The sequence below is a fragment of the Trachypithecus francoisi genome, unplaced genomic scaffold, assembly GCF_009764315.1.
Source record: "Trachypithecus francoisi isolate TF-2019V2 unplaced genomic scaffold, Tfra_2.0 Lachesis_group9, whole genome shotgun sequence".
NCBI lineage: Eukaryota > Metazoa > Chordata > Mammalia > Primates > Cercopithecidae > Trachypithecus > Trachypithecus francoisi.
In genome coordinates this window covers 3577983-3599176 of record NW_022681474.1, presented here as the reverse complement: position 1 = coordinate 3599176, position 21194 = coordinate 3577983, and the positions used below count along the sequence as shown (strand labels likewise).

Sequence of the window (21194 nt, the reverse complement as noted above, 5' to 3'; positions counted from 1 at the left end):
GATAAGCAGTGACATGGAAGCCACCTTCACTGAATAAGTAAAAACCTTTCAACTTTCATGTGTGTTGGAAGACATGGTGAAGTGTTGTGCTTTAATTACCTTAGCACTGAAATAAAACTATTGCAGTTTGCTTTTTAAAAAAAAAAAAAAAAACATGTATTAGCAAGTAAAAGTTGAGCTCATCAGAGAAATTTGGGAGTATACTGAAGAGCAACAAACTTAGAGTATTTTACAGTAAATCCTGCTTTGTTGCTTTCAAGGTAAATCTAACATCTGCTGGGTTCAAAATGTATGGAGAGTAAAGACTTGACTTTAATGCGTGTAGCATATAACGACACTTCTCTAGTCATGTGAATAGGTCTAAAGTGCTGATGGGTTGTTTTCTTCAAGTTATACATGCTTCACATAAACTTGTTGGTACTGTTGTTGGGCTAAACTTTTCTCCTTAGTGGGAAGAAAATCAACTATAATGTAGTGTTTGCCAAATTGTCATAAATCCCGGATTGTGTCTGTAAAATGACTTGCTGGGTGATAGTTCTAAAACTTGACAATGATACTCCGGAAGTTTACTTAAAATTTGAAGTTCACTTAAAATGCATAAAGTGCTTTCAGATTTTGTGCCAGAGAACAGTCATTACCATATTCATGAATTATCTTTTTGTTTTTATTTCACTTCCAAGTGCTGAATGTTAATTTGTGTCATCTTTATGCCTTAGTCACATATAATAGCTTTTTAAAGTATGATTTCAATCAGACTCCCTCATGAGAACTGTATACTTTACAGAGTTCAAATATACTTCTGGAGATTCAAACACATTTCCATTTTTTAATAACCACTAGTGAGTATATTAAAGGCAGAAGCTTTTAGTTGAAAAAAAAAAAAGTTGCTTAGCTTTAACAATAGCAAACAGGTTCCAAAGATTCAATTTGCTAATTGTGTTCATCTATACTGTGGCCAAAGGTATAGTGTATAAAAGTTCATATGATTAAATCATTTGCCTGAAAGAGAACATTTCTTATAAACAGTGATGTGATTTTCACCTCCCCAAAGAGTGATTTTTTTTTTTTAAGTATACCTAGCATTTATTCAAGAATTCTGGTTTATTTTGGAAGCTATGTAATGACCTGTCCTTACTCCATTTTTCTTGCTTTTTATCTGTTCTCTTCCCATTAAAAAAACATTCTTCTTTTGCCCACTAGGTGATTAGAGAAAATTGGTGAGCATACTGTATCTGAAATTTAGCAAGGGGTTTGATGTAGACCCAGTGATATTCTTGTGGATAGGGCAAATCAGGTTGGACTCTTAGCTCACTGAGAGAGGGAAGCCACGGAGCATTAAATAATGGACTCATGTCTCTTAGGGTAGATGCTAGAGATGTATGTCAGGGGTCTTAGGACCTCAGTGCTGTCCTGTTCAACCTTTTAATGACTGACTTGGATGACTGTACCGAAGGATGGGTTTATCACGTTTGCAGACAACAAGAAACTAGAAGGGATAGAGTGTATGTTAAGATGGAAAAGAAACTGCTATTCTAGAAGTTCTTGACAGACTAGAGAGAAGGGAAGAGTCTAAAAATACAGTGTTTAGGAAGGAAGGATTAGCATTAAGAAAATTGGATCCATACACCCATTTGCTTAAGCTTATAATTTGGGCAGTGGATATAAAAAAGAATTAGAGCCTGAGCATGGTGGCTCACACCTGTAATCCCAACACTTCGAGAGGCTGTGGTGGAAAGATTGCCTGAGGCCAGGAGTTTAAGACCAGCGTGGCAACATAGTGAGACCCCGTTTCTACAAAAAATAAAAACTAGCCAGGCATGGTTGTGTGTGCCTGTAGTCCTTGCTACTGGGGAGGTTGAGGCAGGAGGATCTCTTCAGCCTGGGAGTTCAAGGTTGCAGTGAGTTGTGATTGCATCACTTTTCTTCAGCATCAGTGGCAGAGCAAGACCCTGTCAAAAAAGAAAAAGAGAATTGAGTGGACTAAATTTAGTGTAATAAAATTGGTAGTATGATATGGCCACCTAATAACTTAGTGTAGGTTCTCCAGGGCGAGAACATAGTTGAGTGTTGTACCCCTAGAATCTGGAACAGTATCTGACTCATGGTGGGCGCTCAATAAGTATTTGCTAATTGAATGAATTCATGATACAGCAAGAGAGGTGATAATAAGTGTTCTTTTTCTAGTCCTTGGAAAAGGAGACTCTTGGTGAGAATCTGGGCAGGAGTTCTAGATCAGCGGTCCCTGACATCTTTGGCACCAGGGACTGGTTTCATGGAAGACGATTTTTCCACGGACCGGGGAGGTCAGGGGGATGGTTTCAGGGTGAAACTGTTCCATCTCAGATCATCAGGCGTTAGTTAGTAAGGAGCATGCAACCTGGATCTCTCACATGTGCTGTTCACAGTAGGGTTTGTGCTCCTGTGAGAATCTGATGCCACATGGATCTGACAGGAGGCAGAGCTTAGGTGCTAATTCTCTTGCCTGCTGCTGTGTGGCCCATTTCCTGACCAGCCACAGACTAGTGCCGGCCTGCGGCCCAGGGATTGGGAACTTCCTGCTATAGAAAATGGCAGAACTTTCTGATGGAAGAGGATTAAACTTGTTTTATGAAAGTGGACAGATTTTTAGTCAGTGTAAGACAAAGCTTTTTCAGAAAACATTTTTATTTTGAAATAATTATAGACTCACAAGAAGTTGCAAAAAATAGTAAAAAGCTTTTTAATAGGCAGAATTGTCCCAAGGTAGGAGATAGAGGAAGACACCCACCTCTTGATGTCTGGAGGCGTAAACCATTGCCCTTTTTGGACCTTCGGGCCAGATTCCTCTCATTCTTTTCTGCCATTTTCCCTAGAGGCCATTGCTTAAACCTCAAGTTTCAACTCATTTGCCCAAGAGTCACTAAGATAATGAGTGAGCTGAGTGTTAAAGAAATCTCTGCCTCTGTCTGTCTTCCACTTTCCTACTCCTTATGTAGGTGCAACTAGAAGCCGCATTTCATTTTCCTCTCAACTGTGCTGTAAGAGAAATGAATGATGCAGAAGCGATAATGAGTGTCAGTAATGCTTGGCCTCTCTGTTGATGAAGTCACTTGAGCTCATTGTTACCTTGTAGGAATATGGTCCCAGTGTTGCTGGATCTTCCATTTTTTTTTTAATGAGAAGCAAAATCTTGGTTTTTGGAAAAAAAAAAAAAAAAGGTACTCTCCTATTTTTAAATGTTGGCATCAGCTAAAAAAAAATTAACTTTGTGTAAGTCTAAACAGAATGCCAGTTTGTGGTCTGTGTCTTAAACCCATAGTGTAACTCAAGCAGAAGAATGTGGCCACCCTATGTTAGAATTTTGTAAAATTCTTGGTTGCAATTTACCGAGTAATTTATTAAGCTGTCTAAAGAATCTTCCTCTTGTTACTCTGGTATCTGAATGAGATTAATTTGAATTCTCCTAGAAAAAAGACAATTTATTATGTGAAGTTTAAGTCAAGGGTTGGCAAAATTTTTCTTAAAGGATCAGAGTGTAAATATCTTGGGCTTTGTACTTCTTGCCATCTCTAACTACTCACCCATGCAGCTAAGGCACAAAAGCAGCCAGTGGCTGTGTTCCAGTAAAACTGTGTAGAAAAGAGGCAAATGGGCTGAGAACCACAGTTTGCTGCCTAGTAAATGTATGAACCCAAAACCTTTTTTACATTAAGATATTTGCTGAGGAGGTAATTAGGAAAATCATTTAATAATTATTTCTTTTTAAATTGTGATATAAAATGCCTCAACAAACATTGTAGTGCTTGAAGTCTACTAACCTTAATGGCATAGCCCAATAATTCTTGATAACATGTCATATATGTCAAGCTGTAAAACAAGATCTGGAGTTAGAGCATTTCCAGCAGGTTCCTTCATGCCTGTTGCCAGCCTGAATCCTCCTCCTCCTATCAGAAGTAAGGATTATTCTAACATGTACCATTATTGGTTAGTTTTGCTTGTTTTTGGACATCATGTAAATGGAAACTTGTAATGTGTGAGATAATTGTTTTATTTAGAAATACTGGTGAAAAATATGTTTTATGAAATATGATAGAAAATAATTCAAGGGGCTGTTTCACTGGAACATAGATTTCATCTTTTGGTTTTATGCAAACCTTTATGGAACTTAAACAATGAAAGTTATTTGAAGTATTCTATTTGTCACAAAAATTAAATATACCGCAGGGAGGGTTCTCTCTAGGCAGATCAAAGGCAAGTTCTATAGCTTATTAGCTTGCTTCAAGTCTAGGGTTAGATAGAAATTGGTGGTGGTAGCTTTAAGGCCTCTGTTCATTCTTCCAAATAGAGATGTAACCGCTGGCCCAGACTTTGGGTCAAGCTGCTTTTATATAGATTATAGGAAGCTCTTGATTATTTAGAGACTTTAAAATTCAGTCATTCCCGGATAGCTCTTGAAGAAGTTCACATCTTGGGCATTCTTTATTTGTCAAAAATAAGGGAAGGAAGGTAGACAGGAGAAAAAGATGAGGTGAAATGCATGTCAAAGAGCTGTTGCCCTACCAGAGCCACTCTTATCCTTCCTCACTGTGTTCCCTCCAAACGTGACTTTTACCAGTGACACTGATAGGCACCCTTGCCCTGTGGCTTCTGACTGGAGCAGACGATGAGAGGGACTAGAAGGCATTTTGTTGGCTGGAGAAGAATGAGTTAGGGTATTGACTTTCCCGACTTCCTCCCTGGAGGAACCCCTAGGGTGACTGCATCCCTCTGCCCGAGGCTGTCGCTTCTCTTGGGTGGCTGTCTCCATACAGCTACCCTCCCTAGGTTCCAGTGGCCACTCTCCTCCTTTGCTTTCAGAACTCGGGCTAGCCACAGTGTCCCAGGATTGCCAGAGCTAGGATGCTGTACTGTGTCTTGTTGGTCCTAAGTCCAGCCCACTCCTCTGTAACATCCTCAGAACTACTATCATCACATTATCCAGTTCTACTGCTGGCATCCTCCTCGACATGCGTAGATGAATTGATCTGTGCATTGTGTGACAGGTTCCTTTGGAGGTTAGAAGATTAAGGAATAATAATCTTCTAAATAATTTCTGTTAAGCTTTTGCTATTACAAAAGGTAAATATCCTATAATATTATTCCCTGGCAAGTTGTTTTCAGTAAGCTTAAGTTTATACAGTTCCTAGTAAAGATATCATTCCAATATTTTATGTCAGTTATTTCAATCCATATTTCAGGTTTTGGCATATTTCATCTATACTAGCATTTGCCAAATGTATTTGTCCATGGAACATTTGTGAGTTTGTAATGTGTTCACGTATTACCAAAACTGGTACAACAGAAACATTCATTACCGCAATAAGCGATCACAGCTTGATCTGTATGTTGCACTCACTATCGTAGCTGTTGGTAAACGCTCCCATGCCTTAGTGCTCTAATGTATGCCACAGACTTGTGGGTCAAGTGGCTTCATGCCACAGCCTGGCATTCTGGGCTATGATAAGCTGTTTCCTAAAGGCGAGTTGTTGCATGTTGACAGCCGTCTACCTCCTTCATCTTCCTGGCATGTTAAAAGAGTACCTTTTTAGAGAAAAATACTGCTAGTATTTATGTTTTACATAGTAATACCTTTTAATGTTACAGAACACTAGTGTGTTTTGGAAACAGATTTGGGGAAGTGCTGATCTAACCTGGCCCATGCTGCTTTCTAGCTGGCAGCTTAGTTGATGGTAAAGAGGCATTTTACCGTAGGGTATTAAATCTTAAATTTCTCAACCACACCGTTGGAAGAAAAGCCAGACCAGTCTCTATTGTGAAAGCCTGTTATGCACATAAATGAAATCTTCCCTCAAATTAATCATTTGGAGTACATTTTTACTTAATTTTTGAGTTGTTGTTTGTAATTTGGTGTTAACTTTCTGTGAAATGAACCTCTGCACTGGAAACTTGTTCTCGCATGGAAAACAAAAATACAGAGAAGTAAAAAACAAGAGCAGCAGAGTCTGTTTCTTACCGTAAACTATGCGGGCAGTTTGAGTTAGTCCCAAGCTATCTGTTTCCTTTAGTTTTTTGGTAAGTTCTCCAGATACGGAAGTTTTTGTATGTTTAATACTTACAGTGGGCTTCTTATTAGAACCAACATGCAGTTGCCCTTATCTGCTATCATCCCAAGTGGCTGGGCCCAGATCAGTAACTTAAAAGTCTAGAATGAGTTGTTTGGATGAATTCAATTTTAACAATATATTTGTGTGAAAAGAGTTCCCATAGGCCAGCTACGGTGGCTCACACCTGTAATCCCAGCACTTTGGGAGGCTGAGGCGGGTGGATCACGAGGTCAGGAGATCAAGACCATCCTGGCTAACACGGTGAAACCCCATCTCTACTAAAAAAAAAAAAAAAAAAAAAAAAAAAATTAGCCGGGCATGGTGGCGGGCGCCTGTAGTCCCAGCTACTTGGGAGGCTGAGACAGGAGAATGGCATGAACCCAGAAGGCGGAGGTTGCAGTGAGCCGAGATCGCACCACTGCACTCCAGCCTGGGCGACACAGCAAGACTCTGTCCCAAAAAAAGAAGAAGGGGAAAAAAAAGAGTTCCCATAGACAGTATTTGAAGTATTGGCCTTTTAATGCATTACTACAGATGTTAGTTTAAATGATAGAAATGTACTTACTGAGTACACATTTTTTGAACATCACTTTTCAGGTCAAAAGAGCATTCCTGTAGTATGAAGTTAGGATTAATTTTTAACTTAAGTATTGCATATTAATTTATTACTCTATTAGAACGTTTGCAGTTTATGACAGAATTTTTTTTTTTTTTTTGAAACGGAGTCTCGCTCTGTCACCCAGGCTGGAGTGCTGTGGCCGGATCTCAGCTCACTGCAAGCTCCGCCTCCCGGGTTCACGCCATTCTCCTGCCTCAGCCTCCCGAGTAGCTGGGACTACAGGCGCCGCCACCTCGCACAGCTAGTTTTTTGTGGTTTTTAGTAGAGACGGGGTTTCACCATGTTAGCCAGGATGGTCTCGATCTCCTGACCTCGTGATCCGCCCGTCTCGGCCTCCCAAAGTGCTGGGATTACAGGCTTGAGCCACCGCGCCCGGCCTATGACAGAATTTTAAATAGCTGGGTGGAAAATGTCACTCATCTTATTTTTATATTCCTCACGTTCTTAGGATGCACCACTAAATGGATCTGTGCTTTCCTCTTTAAGTCTTTGTCTCATAGTGTAGACTAGCGAAAGGTACAGAAATAATTGATTTAACAGAATGTCTTTATACTTAAATATAAAGATTACTTATAAACAAAATATCTTCCTCAAGTTCTAATGATATATTAAAGAGGCAAATCAAGGCAAATAATTGTGATTTTAGTTTGGTTTGGTTTAAATAGTTTTTGTTTTCTGCAATAATAAAAAAATTGCTAATCTTTTTAGTGGATGCAGGTTCGTTGTTTTAATGGTTTATTGATTTCTCTGGATATAAAGAACTTTCATTATCCAGGATATATCCTATTTCATACTATGATTAACCAAACTGTATCTGTATCTGATATTTGTTTTTTTTTTTTTTTTTTTTTTTTTTTTTGAGACGGAGTCTTGCTCTGTTGCCCAGGCTGGAGTGCAGTGGTGCGATCTCGGCTCACTGCAAGCTCCGCCTTCCGGGTTCACACCATTCTCCTGCCTCAGCCTCCTGAGTAGCTGGGACTACAGGCGCCCGCCACCTCGCCCGGCTAGTTTTTTGTATTTTTTAGTAGAGACGGGGTTTCACCGTGTTAGCCAGGATGGTCTCGATCTCCTGACCTCGTGATCCGCCCGTCTCAGCCTCCCAAAGTGCTGGGATTACAGGCTTGAGCCACCGCGCCCGGCTTGTATCTGATATTTGTATATCATATCTGGAACATTCTATATTCTATTTAGACTTAAAAATTGTGACATACATAAAATTTACCATCTTAATCATTTTTATGTACAGTTCACCAATTAGACATTTATTTATTTATTTATTTGAGACAGGGTCTTATTCTATCACCCAGGCTGGAATGCAGTGGCATGATCTTGGCTCACTGCAACTTCCATCCCCCAGGTTCAAACACTTATCATGCCTCAGCCTCCTGAGTAGCTGGGTGTGTGCCACCATGCCTGGGTAATTTTTTTATATTTTTGTAGGGACAGGGTTTTGCCATGTTGGCTAGGCTGATATTGAACTCCTGACCTCAAGTGATCCGCCCGCCTTGGCCTCCCAGAGTGCTGGGATTACAGGCATGAGCCACCGCACCTGGCCTCACCAATTAGACTTTTAAATGCAGAACATTTTCCTATAAATATAATGATATTTGAAAAATGAATATAGCTAAATATTGTATGGGAGGCAGTCATTAAGGAACCAGTCAGTTCCCACTGTAGAAACTAGAAAAGCTCGGGACATGGGGGATATTAGGCACTTCTCAAAGGCCAGGCCATGGGAGAAGGCTGAAAAGAGGGAGTGGTTTTAAATTAGGATAAGTAGTCCAGAGGTTCCCTGCCCAAGTGGAGCTCCCCGCCCTCCTCCCACTCTAGCAGAAAATTGGGTTGCTTTTGGATGGATATGTACTGCTCAGGAAGGGTAAGATGCCATACTGAAAACAGGAAAATTAAGTGGAAGTATGTAATATTGACAAATGACACCTTTAATTCCTGGTTTCCTCTGATGCGGGCAACCAGGCTTTTACCCCTCAGTAAGTTGGAGGATTCTGCTCTGTGAAACTGACCCAAGAGAAAGGATCTAAGTTACTAACACTTAAGTGTTCCTTCAGTGAAAAAACCAGCTTGCTGCCCTGTCATCTGAAAATGCAGTCCTATGGGCAAGTCCCACCCATTCAGGGAGTTTTTCCATTCAGCTCTGTAGTGCGTTACTCATCAGCATGAATGTTCACCTAAGATCCATCAGACATTTGGAGAAATTCCCCAACATGAAAACAGAGAACAAAACACATACACAGAAGAAAAGATCTTCAGAGAAACAGAATTATAGAGAACAGAAAAAAACTTCAATGAGAATAATTAATATCCTGAGAGGCCAAGCATGGTGGCTCATGCCTGTAATCTCACCACTTTGGGAGGCTGAGGTGGGAGGAGTGCTTCAAGACCAGGAGTTCTAGACCAGCCTGGGCAAAATAGTGAGATCGCTTCTCTACAAAAAATAAAAAAGTTAGTGGGACATGGTGGTGCATGCCTGTAGTCTCAGCTATTCAGGAGGCCGAGGTAGGAGGATTGCTTAGGCTACAAAAAAAAGTCTGAGAATCAAAATGAACTCTTAAAAATTAGCAAAAAATTTTATCAGCAAAAATTTAAGAATTAGTGGGTTAGGAGATAAAGTTGAGGAAATATGAAAAGCAGAAAAGATAAGAAAATCAGAGTCAATCTATAAGGTTTGTAGCCATTCCAACAGAAATGGGAAGATAGGAAATAAAGAATTAATGCAAGAAAATGTCCCAGATCTGAAGGACATGAGTTTGTAGAATGAAAAGAATTCACTTAACACAGAGCAAATGAATAGGAAGAGTTCACATCAAGGCACAAAAGAATGCAATATTGGAAGGCCAAGGCTAAAGAGAAGACTTCAAAGACTTCAGTGCTTTAGAAAAGCACTTACAAAGGTGCAGGAATTAAAATACTATCATACTTCTCACTAATAGCACTAGAAGCTAGAAGACAGTAGAGCAGTATCTTTGCAATAGCTAGGGAAATAATGTCCAACTCAGAATTCTCTCTCTCTCTTTTTTTTTTTTTTTTGAGATGGAGTCTCTGTCACCAGGCTGGAGTGCAGTGGCATGATCTCGGCTCATTGCAACCTCTGCTTCCCAGGTTCAAGAGATGCTCCTGCCTTAGCCTCCCAAGTAGCTGGGATTACAGGCGCCCACCACCACGCCCAGCTAATTTTTGTTATTTTTAGTAGAGATGGAGTTTCACCGTGTTGGCCAGGATGATCTTTATCTCTTGACCTTGTGATCTGCCCACCTTGGCCTCCCAAAGTGCTGGGATTACAGGCGTGAGCCACTGCGCCTGGCTCTCTTCCTTTCTGAACCATCAAGTGAAGGATAAGTACAGGCTAATGACATCTCCCATGCAGTCATTATCGTCATAGCTGACACTTATGTAGTGCTTACTCTCCGCTTCCCTTCAGCACTTTACAGCAACAATATGAGATGGACACTAACGTTTCCCTGTTTTGTAAGTGGGGAAGCAGGCGTCGAGAAGTGAGTTCTCAAGGTCACACGGCTAGTTAGTGGTAGAATTGGGATTGGAATGTGGGCAGTCTTGACTCTACCTGAGGATGGCCTCCACCCAAACGAAAAGATCCAAGAGCTGAGATGAAGCACAGAGCAAGGCGAGAGGAATCTCCAGGCTGGAGGTGCGGGGATGTCATGCTCCAGGATGGTAGCAGTACAGGTGGGTCCAGGTTAGAGTAGAGGGACGAAGGACTCTAGAAAGAAATGGAAGAGCTTATATTCCCTGGTGTGTCTGATCAGGTACCGAGTGATGTTTGGGCATGCGAGGGTTGGAGAATGGATTAGAAAAGCAGAACAAAAAGAGGAAAAAATCATGGAAGGAGAGGTCATCATTGTCATATGTTATGTGGGTTTGCTTTGAACGATATTTGTGTAGCCTTTATTAAAAAAAAACAGGCCGGGCGCGGTGGCTCAAGCCTGTAATCCCAGCACTTTGGGAGGCCGAGACGGGCGGATCACGAGGTCAGGAGATCGAGACTATCCTGGCTAACACGGTGAAACCCCGTCTCTACTAAAAAATACAAAAAACTAGCCGGGCGAGGTGGCGGGCGCCTGTAGTCCCAGCTGCTCGGGAGGCTGAGGCAGGAGAATGGCGTGAACCCGGGAGGCGGAGCTTGCAGTGAGCTGAGATCCGGGCCACTGCACTCCAGCCTGGGCGACAGAGCGAGACTCCGTCTCAAAAAAAAAAAAAAAAAAAAAAAAACCTGAATATTGATTTCACTAAGAATTGTGGTTTGGGGAGGATGGGGGAGGAAGTGCTTTTTAGGCGTGTGTGTGCATATGTGAGGCCAGTGGACAATGGTGTGTAATAGTGAGATCCTCTGTTTCGTAGTATGAAGTCAGGAGATACCAATAGTATTTGAGATGGAAAAACCAAGCCCTGTCAGTATAGTATTTAGAAATATGGCAGTAAATACCAGAGGAAGCACTTAAAAGGTTTGAAAAGGGTTTGCCTCTGGAGAGCTGGAATTAGGATTTGGAAAGAGTGAGGTAGGGGACTGCTATTATTCGATGCAAGAATTACTTATTTTTTCTCAAACAACATACACACAAAACCTGGAATTATCCTTGACTTTTTTCTTCCTATTACAACCCATATCCAATCCATGTCAAACCTTGATGGATCTTCAGCTTGATGGAGCTGAGATCTAGTGGCCCGGATCTCAGCTCACTGCAAGCTCCGCCTCCCGGGTTCGCGCCATTCTCCTGCCTCAGCCTCCCGAGCAGCTGGGACTACAGGCGCCGCCACCTCACCCGGCTAGTTTTTTGTATTTTTTAGTAGAGACGAGGTTTCACCGTGTTAGAACCATCGCCACTGGGTCCAGCCACCACTTCTCATCTGGATTATTCTAGTGTCTTCTCTCTGGTTCCTAAGCTTCTCTTATTGCCCCTCTCCAGTTTCTTAGCAGCAGTCCCCAGACTGATCCCGTCCACATATAGTCAGATTGTGTAGCTCTCTTGTTCAGAGTCCTGCAGTGGCTTCCTAGTTCACAAAGTCCAAGCCAAAGTCCTTCAGGTTGCCCCACACATCCACATACCCCACTTCTCTGTTTTATTTTCTCCAAAGCACTTAGCATCGTTGAAATTTTTTTTTTTTATGAATTTATTTTGTTTCTCGCCTGTCTACCCTTACCACAATTCAGTCTCAGGAGGGTGGGATTTTTTCTGACTTCTTTGCTGCTGTATTTCCAGAGCCTAGAACAGCCTAGAATAGTAGGCACTGAATAAACATTTGTTAGATAAGGGTATTGCCTTTATAAAAATAAAAAGCCAGTTAAAAATACCACGAGTTTTTAAGCCATTTGCCATAAGCTAAGCTAAGCAGCTCATTTTTTTACTGGCTTAAGCATCCATAAGCAGTTTCAAACTGAAATCTTGAGGGGTCTCATTGAAAAGATTTGTTTCCATTTGGAAAATAACCATATGCTGTCCTGAGATTACACACCTATCTCTGCCATGCACTCTCAAACTTGTTTACAGAAATTTATCATAGTGCTCTGTGGTAACTACTTATGACTAGAACGATTGATTTTCACAACCTTTGGCAGCTAAGATTTCAAGAACACTAGTATATGTTTTTAAACCATAGAATCTGCTTAGTGAGTATAAATAGGCATCACACATGTCTTCTGTAATGAGCACACACCTAAGATTCTAATTCTTCTAACATGGGGAAAACCACCTCCAAGGCAAACCATCAGTTTGCCTTCTACTTGCTCATAACAATCCTTGCCATGCTTTGCTGCTGAGTGCAGCTATTTGTGTTTCATCAGGGTGTTCTCTTGCCTGACTTTGCCCTTCTTCTCACCTATGCCCTCAGGAACCTTAAGATGCCAAATTAGAGCTATCACCTGTATTTCCATGGCTACCAATCACAGTTCTGCAGACACATGATTAGAATTCGTAGCAGAAGAAGCTGGACTATGTGACGGAATGGTCTTTATCCCAAAGCAAATACCTGATTACACAGGGAACAACAACAACAACAACAACAAACAAGAGCAAAGTGAATTACGTGTGCAAAGACCCTTCTTGTGAATCAGTTAAAAGATAATCTCCCTCCACACCCCTAATTCCTAAATCTCATCATATGGGCAATCCTTGAATCCACCAAGGACTTTAAATACTTCACAGTCCTGTTTCTTTGATGTGGAATCTGTTAGATTATGGCTCCATTCATAGAAGTATGTCACTTGTCCCTTAATATCCCCAGGGATTGGTTCCAGGACCCTGCACATACCAAAATCTGGATGTTCAAGTCCCTGATAGAAAATGACATAGTATTTGCATATAATCTATGCACATCCTCCTGTATACTTTAAATCATCTCTAGATGACTTACAATACCTAACACAATGTAAATGCTGTTTAAATAGTTATTATATGATATTTATTTGTATTATTTTTAATTCTTTTTTTTGTTGCCGTTTTTTTCCGAATATTTTTTAGCCAGGGTTGGTTGAATCCATGGACACATAACACATGGATACTGACTATGATTAATATTTGTGTTGTCTGCTTACTATGGGACCAACGAGATTTTGCAGGGATTTTTGTGTTGTTGTTTGTTTTGGTGATTTTACTGAGCTTAACAGGTGTTAAGTTACATTGAGTAAGACCTTTGGCAAAGTCTTTCCTTGTAAACAAGGAAATGTGTGTGTTAATGGATGGCACAGTGAATAGGATTCATTGCTGGTTACAGACTCTTCCCAAGATCATTTTGGAGAGAGCTCGATCGCGGCGTGTCTGAGGTCTCTGCCCTTGCCCTGGCCTGTTTGTACAGGGTATTGAATATTTGGATAATGACCTAGAGGACATATTTACTGAGTGGTGGATGAGAAAGCTAAGAAGAATAACTAAAGCTAACTGACCAAGGATTTTAAAAGATCACAGACCAAGGCATGAGTTGAAAGAGGCAGGATGAAATTGAATAGTGACAGTTGTTGTCATCAGCTTAAAAAATCACTGGAGAACTGGCCAAACTGCTGTAGAGACAGAAGGTACTTGAATTTTGTGAGATCAGTGGAAATTAGGTGTGTGTCTGTAAAAACAGCCAAGGGTCTTGGTTACAGTTGCCAAGATACACAACAAAAGTAGTGCAGTCACTGCTTCTAGTGAATCCTGCAAGAATGGCCAGGTCACACTTGGAATGTTGCACTCAGTTTTTACTGACATAATTAAAATGGTTTTACTGTGTAATATTTGGTGCATACAAAAGAATACATGAAAAACACGAGTTAGGCCGGGCGCGGTGGCTCAAGCCTGTAATCCCAGCACTTTGGGAGGCCGAGACGGGTGGATCACGAGGTCAGGAGATCGAGACCATCCTGGCTAACACAGTGAAACCCCGTCTCTACTAAAAATACAAAAAAAACTAGCCGGGCGAGGTGGCGGGCGCCTGTGTCCCAGCTACTCGGGAGGCTGAGGCAGGAGAATGGCGTGAACCGGGAGGCGGAGCTTGCAGTGAGCTGTGATCGGCCACTGCACTCCAGTCCGGGCGACAGAGCGAGACTCCGCTCAAAAAAAAAAAAAAAAAGAAAAACACGAGTTATGAAATAAGTAATAAAATGAATGTCTAAAAGCCTTATTCCCAGTTTAAGAACTAGAACATTCTGAAAACCATTGAAACGGTATTTTCCTTCCATATTCCAGAAGTAACCGCTACCTTGCACTTAAGTTTGTCATTTCCTTTCTTGTTGAAAAACGGTTCTACCATGTTACGTGTGTATTTCTAAGCAATACATTTTTTACTTGTTTTTGAATTTTATGAAAAGGATGTCACTGAAGGTAGTAACACTTCATGCCCCTTGCTTTTTACTTTCAACATTGCTTCTAAGATTCATATGCATCGGCCTTTCCCAACCAGAGCCCCTCATCTTGACAACAGAACACAGAAAATAACTTGAGTGTATTTTCTGAGTCCTCCAAACATAATACATAAATAGTCTCCCAAATTTTAGATGCATAAGGGAGAAGTTATCTCATTACATACAATGGATGCCTTAGGCTGGGCAGTTAGAGCTTAATTCTCTATTGGAATCTGGTTGAGACTGGCCAAATTGTTACATGTAGCTAGAGTTAATTCATTTTTACTGCTTTAAGATATCCCATTTGTGAGCACACTAAAGTATTTTTCATATGCCCTTCTATGGACGGAAATTTGAGTTTCCAGTTTTTCGGTTTCGTTACTATGAACAGTTGTCTGATGAACATTCTTGTGCAGGTCTGCAGGTGCACAGGAAAAATTTCTCTAGGCGTACATCTGAGTGAAATTGCTTTGGTCTGCTGTGCTTTAATGGGGACATTGACAAACTGATGTGAGTTCAGAGGAAGGCAGTTAAGAATAATTTAACCATGTCATAACCAACTTGTTTTCCTTATTTTCTTAGGGATTGAAGAGGTTAATGACCATTTGCCAGAAACACTTTCCTACAGACCCATCCAAATGTGTGGAGTACAATGCACTGTGAGATCTGTGCATGGTGTGTTAATAACAATAAGAAACGAAGCAGACTGTGGACTTCTGGAAATACCAACAGGAATGAGGAAAGAAGAAAACTGGAGTTTCCAATCTCTGAGTTCTACTTGATGTAACTCTTGATTGGTTTTAAGAACTGTGTTGGCCTTCGTTTCATATCTGACTGCAAGCTGATTTTTCTTTCTTGCTTTCATTTTAATTAGTCCAAAATTAAGTTTTAAAGACTTTTCCTCACAATTTAAATCTGTAGACAACAGAAGGGGGTTTAAAATGACCTTTTTTTCAGTTGACCTGAAAGTTGTGGTTAGATGATTAAAAAGAAACATTTGAGGATGGACTTAATTATTTCAGTAAAATACTATAATTTGCATATTGTCTTTTGTGTAATATTTATATAAAATATTTTTATATATTTCAAAAACATGGGACCATTGAATGAAATTTTATAGTCCTTAAATGTTGCTGAACTTTTGCTGTCTTGCAATAGAATTTGAATGTAAATATTATTACTGGTATAATTTGAATGTTTCTTTTTTTTTTTTTTTATACTTTACGTTCTAGGGTACATGCGCACAACGTGCAAGTTTGTTACATATGTATACATGTGCCATGTTGGTGTGCTGCACCCATTAACTCGTCATTTACATTAGGTATGTCTCCTAATGCTATCCCTCCTCCCCGTCCCACAATAGGACCTGGTGTGTGATGATCCCCTTCCTGTGTCCAAGTGTTCTCATTGTTCACTTCCCACCTATGAGTGAGAACATGCGGTATTTGGTTTTCTGTTCTTGCAATAGTTTGCTGAGAATGATGGTTTCTGACTGCATCCATGTCCCTGCATCCATCATCCCTACAAGAACTCATCCTTTTTTATGGCTGCATAGTATTCCATGGTGTATATGTGCCACATTTTCTTAATCCAGTCTGTCACTGATGGACATTTGGGTTGATTCCAAGTCTTTGCTATTGTGAATAGTGCCACAATAAACATAGGTGTGCATGTGTCTTTATAGGAGCATGACTTATAATCCTTTGGGTATATCCCTAGTAGTGGGATGGCTGGGTCAAATGGTATGTCTAGTTCTACATCCTTGAGGAATCGCCACACTGTTTTCCACAATGGTTGAACTAGTTTACAGTCCTACCAACAGTGTGAAAGTGTTCCTATTTCTCCACATCCTCTCCAGCACCTGTTGTTTCATGATTTTTTAATGATTGCCATTCTAACTGGTGTGAGATGGTATCTCATTGTGGTTTTGATTTGCATTTCTCTGATGGCGAGTGGTGATGAGCATTTTTTCATGTGTCTGTTGACTGTATGAATGTCTTCTTTTGAGAAGTGTCTATTCATATCCTTTGCCCACTTTTTGATATGGTTGTTTTTTTCTTGTAAATTTGATTGAGTTCTTTATAGGTTCTGGATATTAGCCCTTTGTCAGATGAGTAGATTGAAAAAATTTTCCCCCATTCTGTAGGTTGCCTGTTCACTCTGATGGTAGTTTCTTTTGCTGTGCAGAAGCTCTTTAGTTTAATTAGATCCCATTTGTCAATTTTGGCTTTTGTTGCCGTTGCTTTTGGTGTTTTAGACATGAAGTCCTTGCCCATGCCTATGTCCTGAACGGTATTACCTAGGTTTTCTTCTAGGGTTTTTATGGTTTTAGGTCTAACATTTAAGTCTGTAATCCCTCTTGAATTAATTTTTGTATAAGGAGTAAGGTAAGGATCCAGTTTCAGCTTTCTACTTATGGCTAGCCAATTTTCCCAGCACCATTTATTAAATAGGGAATCCTTTCCCCATTTCTTGTTTTTGTCAGGTTTGTCAAAGATCAGATGGCTGTAGATGTGTGGTATTATTTCTGAGGGCTCTGTTCTGTTCCATTGGTCTATATCTCTGTTTTGGTTGCTGTAGCCTTGTAGTATAGTTTGAAGTCAGGTAGCGTGATGCCTCCAGCCTTGTTCTTTTGGCTTAGGACTGTCTTGGCAATGCAGGGTCTTTTTTGGTTCCATATGAACTTTAAAGCAGTTTTTTCCAATTCTGTGAAGAAAGTCATTGGTAGCTTGATGAGGATGGCATTGAATCTATAAATTACCTTGGGCAGTATGGCCATTTTCACAATATTGATTCTTCCTATCCACGAGCATGGTATGTTCTTCCATTTGTTTGTGTCCTATTTTATTTCACTGAGCAGTGGTTTGTAGTTCTTCTTGAAGAGGTCCTTCACATCCCTTGTAAGTTGGATTCCTAGGTATTTTATTCTCTTTGAAGCTATTGTGAATGGGAGTTCATTCATGATTTCGCTCTCTGTCTGCTACTGGTGTATAAGAATGCTTGTGATTTTTGCACATCAATTTTGTATCCTGAGACTTTGCTAAAGTTGCTTATCAGCTTAAGGAGATTTTGGGCTGAGATGATGGGGTTTTCTAAATATACAATCATGTCATCTGCAAACAGGGACAATTTGACTTCTTCTTTTCCTAACTGAATACACTTTATTTCTTTCTCTTGCCTGATTGCCCTAGTCAGAACTTCCAACACTATGTTGAATAGGAGTGGTGAGAGAGGGCACCCCTGTCTTGTGCCAGTTTTCGAAGGGAATGCTTCCAGTTTTTTCCCATTCAGTATGATATTGGCTGTGGGTTTGTCACAAATAACTCTTACTATTTTGAGATACTTTCCATCAATACTGAATTTATTGAGAGTTTTTAGCATGAAGGGCTGTTGAATTTTGTCAAAGGCCTTTTCTGCATCTATTGAGATAATCATGTGGTTCTTGTCTTTGGTTCTGTTTATATGCTGGATTACATTTATTGATTTGCTAATGTTGAACCAGCCTTGCATCCCAGGGATGAAGCCCACTTGATCATGGTGGATAAGCTTTTTGATGTGCTGCTGGATTCGGTTTGCCAGTATTTTATTGAGGATTTTTGCATTGATGTTCATCAGGAATATTGGTCTAAAATTCTTTTTTTGTTGTATCTCTGCCAGGCTTTGGTATCAGGATGATGTTGGCCTCGTAAAATGAGTTAGGGAGGATTCCCTCTTTTTCTATTGATTGGAATAGTTTCAGAAGGAATGGTACCAACTTCTCCTTGTACCTCCAGTAGAATTTGGCTGTGAATCCGTCTGGTCCTGGACTTTTTTTGGTTGGTAGGCTATTAATTGTTGCCTCAATTTCAGAGCCTGCTATTGGTCTATTCAGGGATTCAACTTCTTCCTGGTTTAGTCTTGGGAGAGTGTAAGTGTCCAGGAAGTTATCCATTTCTTCTAAGTTTGTAGTTTATTTATGTAGAGGTGTTTATAGTATTCTCTGATGGTAGTTTGTATTTCTGTGGGGTCGGTGGTGATACCCCCTTTATCATTTTTTATTGTGTCTGTTTGATTCTTCTCTCTTTTCTTCTTTATTAGTCTTGCTAGCGGTCTGTCAATTTTGTTGATCTTTTCAAATAACCAGCTCCTGGATTCATTGATTTTTTGAAGGGTTTTTTGTGTCTCTATCTCCTTCAGTTCTGCTCTGATCTTAGTTATTTCTTGCCTTCTGCTAGCTTTTGAATGTGTTTGTTCTTGCTTCTCTAGTTCTTTTCATTGTGATGTTAGAGTGTCAATTTTAGATCTTTCCAGCTTTCTCTTGTGGGCATTTAGTGCTATAAATTTCTCTCTACACACAGCTTTAAATGTGTCCCAGAGATTCTGGTATGTTGTATCTTTGTTCTCATTGGTTTCAAAGAACACCTTTATTTCTGCCTTCATTTTGTTATGTACCCAGTAGTCATTCATTCGGGAGCAGGTTGTTCAGTTTCCACGTAGTTGAGCACTTTTGATTGAGTTTCTTAGTCCTGAGTTCTAGTTTGATTGCACTGTGGTCTGAGAGACAGTTTGTTATAATTTCTGTTCTTTTACATTTGCTGAGGAGTGCTTTACTTCCAACTATGTGGTCAATTTTGGAATAAGTGTGATGTGGTGCTGAGAAGAATGTATATTCTGTTGCTTTGGGGTGGAGAGTTCTGTAGATGTCTATTAGGTCTGCTTGGTGCAGAGTTGAGTTCAATTCCTGAATATTCTTGTTAACTTTCTGTCTCGTTGATCTGTCTAATGTTGACAGAGGGGTGTTAAAGTCTCCCATTATTATTGTATGGGAGTCTAAGTCTCTTTGTAAGTCTCTAAGGACTTGCTTTATGAATCTGGGTGCTCCTGTATTGGGTGCATATATATTTAGGATAGTTAGCTCTTCCTGATGAATTGATCCCTTTACCATTATATAATGGCCTTCTTTGTCTCTTTTGATCTTTGATGGTTTAAAGTCTGTTTTATCAGAGACTAGGATTGCAACCCTTCCTTTTTTTTGTTTTCCATTTGCTTGGTAGATCTTCCTCAATCCCTTCATTTTGAGCCTATGTGTGTATCTGCATGTGAGATGGGTCTCTGAATACAGCAAACTGATGGGTCTTGACTCTATCCAATTTGCCAGTCTGTGTCTTTTAATTGGACCATTTAGTCCATTTACATTTAAGGTTAATATGTGTGAACTTGATCCTGGCATTATGATATTAGCTGGTTATTTTGCTCACTAGTCGATGCAATTTCTTCCTAGCATTGATGGACTTTACATTTTGGCATGTTTTTGCAATGGCTGGTACCTGTTGTTCCTTTCCATGTTTAATGCTTCCTTCAGGGTCTCTTGTAGGGCAGGCCTGGTGGTGACAAAATCTCTAAGCATTTGCTTATCTGTAAAGGATTTTATTTCTCCTTCACTTATGAAACTTAGTTTGGCTGGATATGAAATTCTGGGTTGAAAATTCTTTTCTTTAAGAACGTTGAATATTGGCCCCCACTCTCTTCTGGCTGTAGAGTTTCTGCCGAGAGATCTGCTGTTAGTCTGATGGGCTTCCCTTTGTGGGTAACCCGACCTTTCTCTCTGGCTGCCCTTAACATTTTTTCCTTCATTTTAACTTTGGTGAATCTGACTATTATGTGTCTTGGAGTTGCTCTTCTCGAGGAGTATCTTTGTGGCGTTCTCTGTATTTCCTGAATTTGAATGTTGGCCTGCCTTACTGGGTTGGGGAAGTTCCCCTGGATGATATCCTCCAGAGTGTTTTCCAACTTGGTTCCATTCTCCCAGTCACTTTCAGGCACACCAGTCAGATGTAGATTTGGTCTTTTCACATAATCCTATATTTCTTGGAGGCTTTGTTCATTTCTTTTTACTCTTTTTTCTCTACACTTCTCTTCTCGCTTCATTTCATTCATTTGCTCTTCAGTCACTGATACTCTTTCTTCCAGTTGATTGAGTCGGTTACTGAAGCTTGTGCATTTGTCACGTAGTTCTTATGTCATGGTTTTCATGTCTATCAGTTCTTTTAAGGTCTTCTCTGCATTGATTATTCTAGTTATCCATACATCCATTCTTTTTTCAAAGTTTTTAGTTTCTTTGCGCTGGTTATGTAGTTCCTCCTTTAGCTCTGAGAAGTTTGATCAACTGAAGCCTTCTTCTCTCAACTGGTCAAACTCATTCTCCGTCCAACTTTGTTCCGTTGCTGGCGATGAGCTGCGTTCCTTTGGAGGGGGAGATGTGCTCTGATTTTTTAAATTTCCAGCTTTTCTGCACTGCTTTATCCTCATCTTTGTGGTTTCCTCTGCCTTTGGTCTTCGATGATGGTGATGTACTGATGGGGTTTTGGTGTGGGTGTCCTTTCTGTTTGTTAGTTTCCTTCTAACAGTCAGGACCCTCAACTGTAGGTCTGTTGGAGTTTGCTTAAGGTCCTCTGCAGATCCTGTTTGCCTGGGTATCAGCAGCGGAGGCTGCAGAAGATAGAATATTGCTGAACAGTGAGTGTTGCTGTCTGATTCTTGCTCTGGAAGCTTTGTCTCAGGGGTGTGCCCTACCGTGTGAGGTGTGAGGTGTCGGTCTGCACCTAGTGGGGGATGTCTCCCAGTTAGGCTACTCAGGGGTCAGGGACCCACTTGAGCAGGCAGT

At 40.4% G+C, this 21194-nt stretch overlaps 1 protein-coding gene across 3 annotated transcripts in view; it reads left to right on the top strand.

Annotated features, from left to right (window-relative positions):
* The window catches only part of PRPF18 (pre-mRNA processing factor 18), a 46374-nt gene extending 30646 nt beyond the window's left edge, over window positions 1–15728 (top strand). For all 3 annotated transcript variants that reach the window (XM_033209308.1, XM_033209309.1, XM_033209307.1), the window contains one exon: window positions 15134–15728. In XM_033209308.1, the coding sequence (XP_033065199.1) occupies window positions 15134–15214 (81 nt within the window). In that variant the 3' untranslated portion in view covers window positions 15215–15728. The remainder of the gene's footprint in view (window positions 1–15133) is intronic.
* The last annotated feature ends 5466 nt before the right edge of the window (window positions 15729–21194 follow it).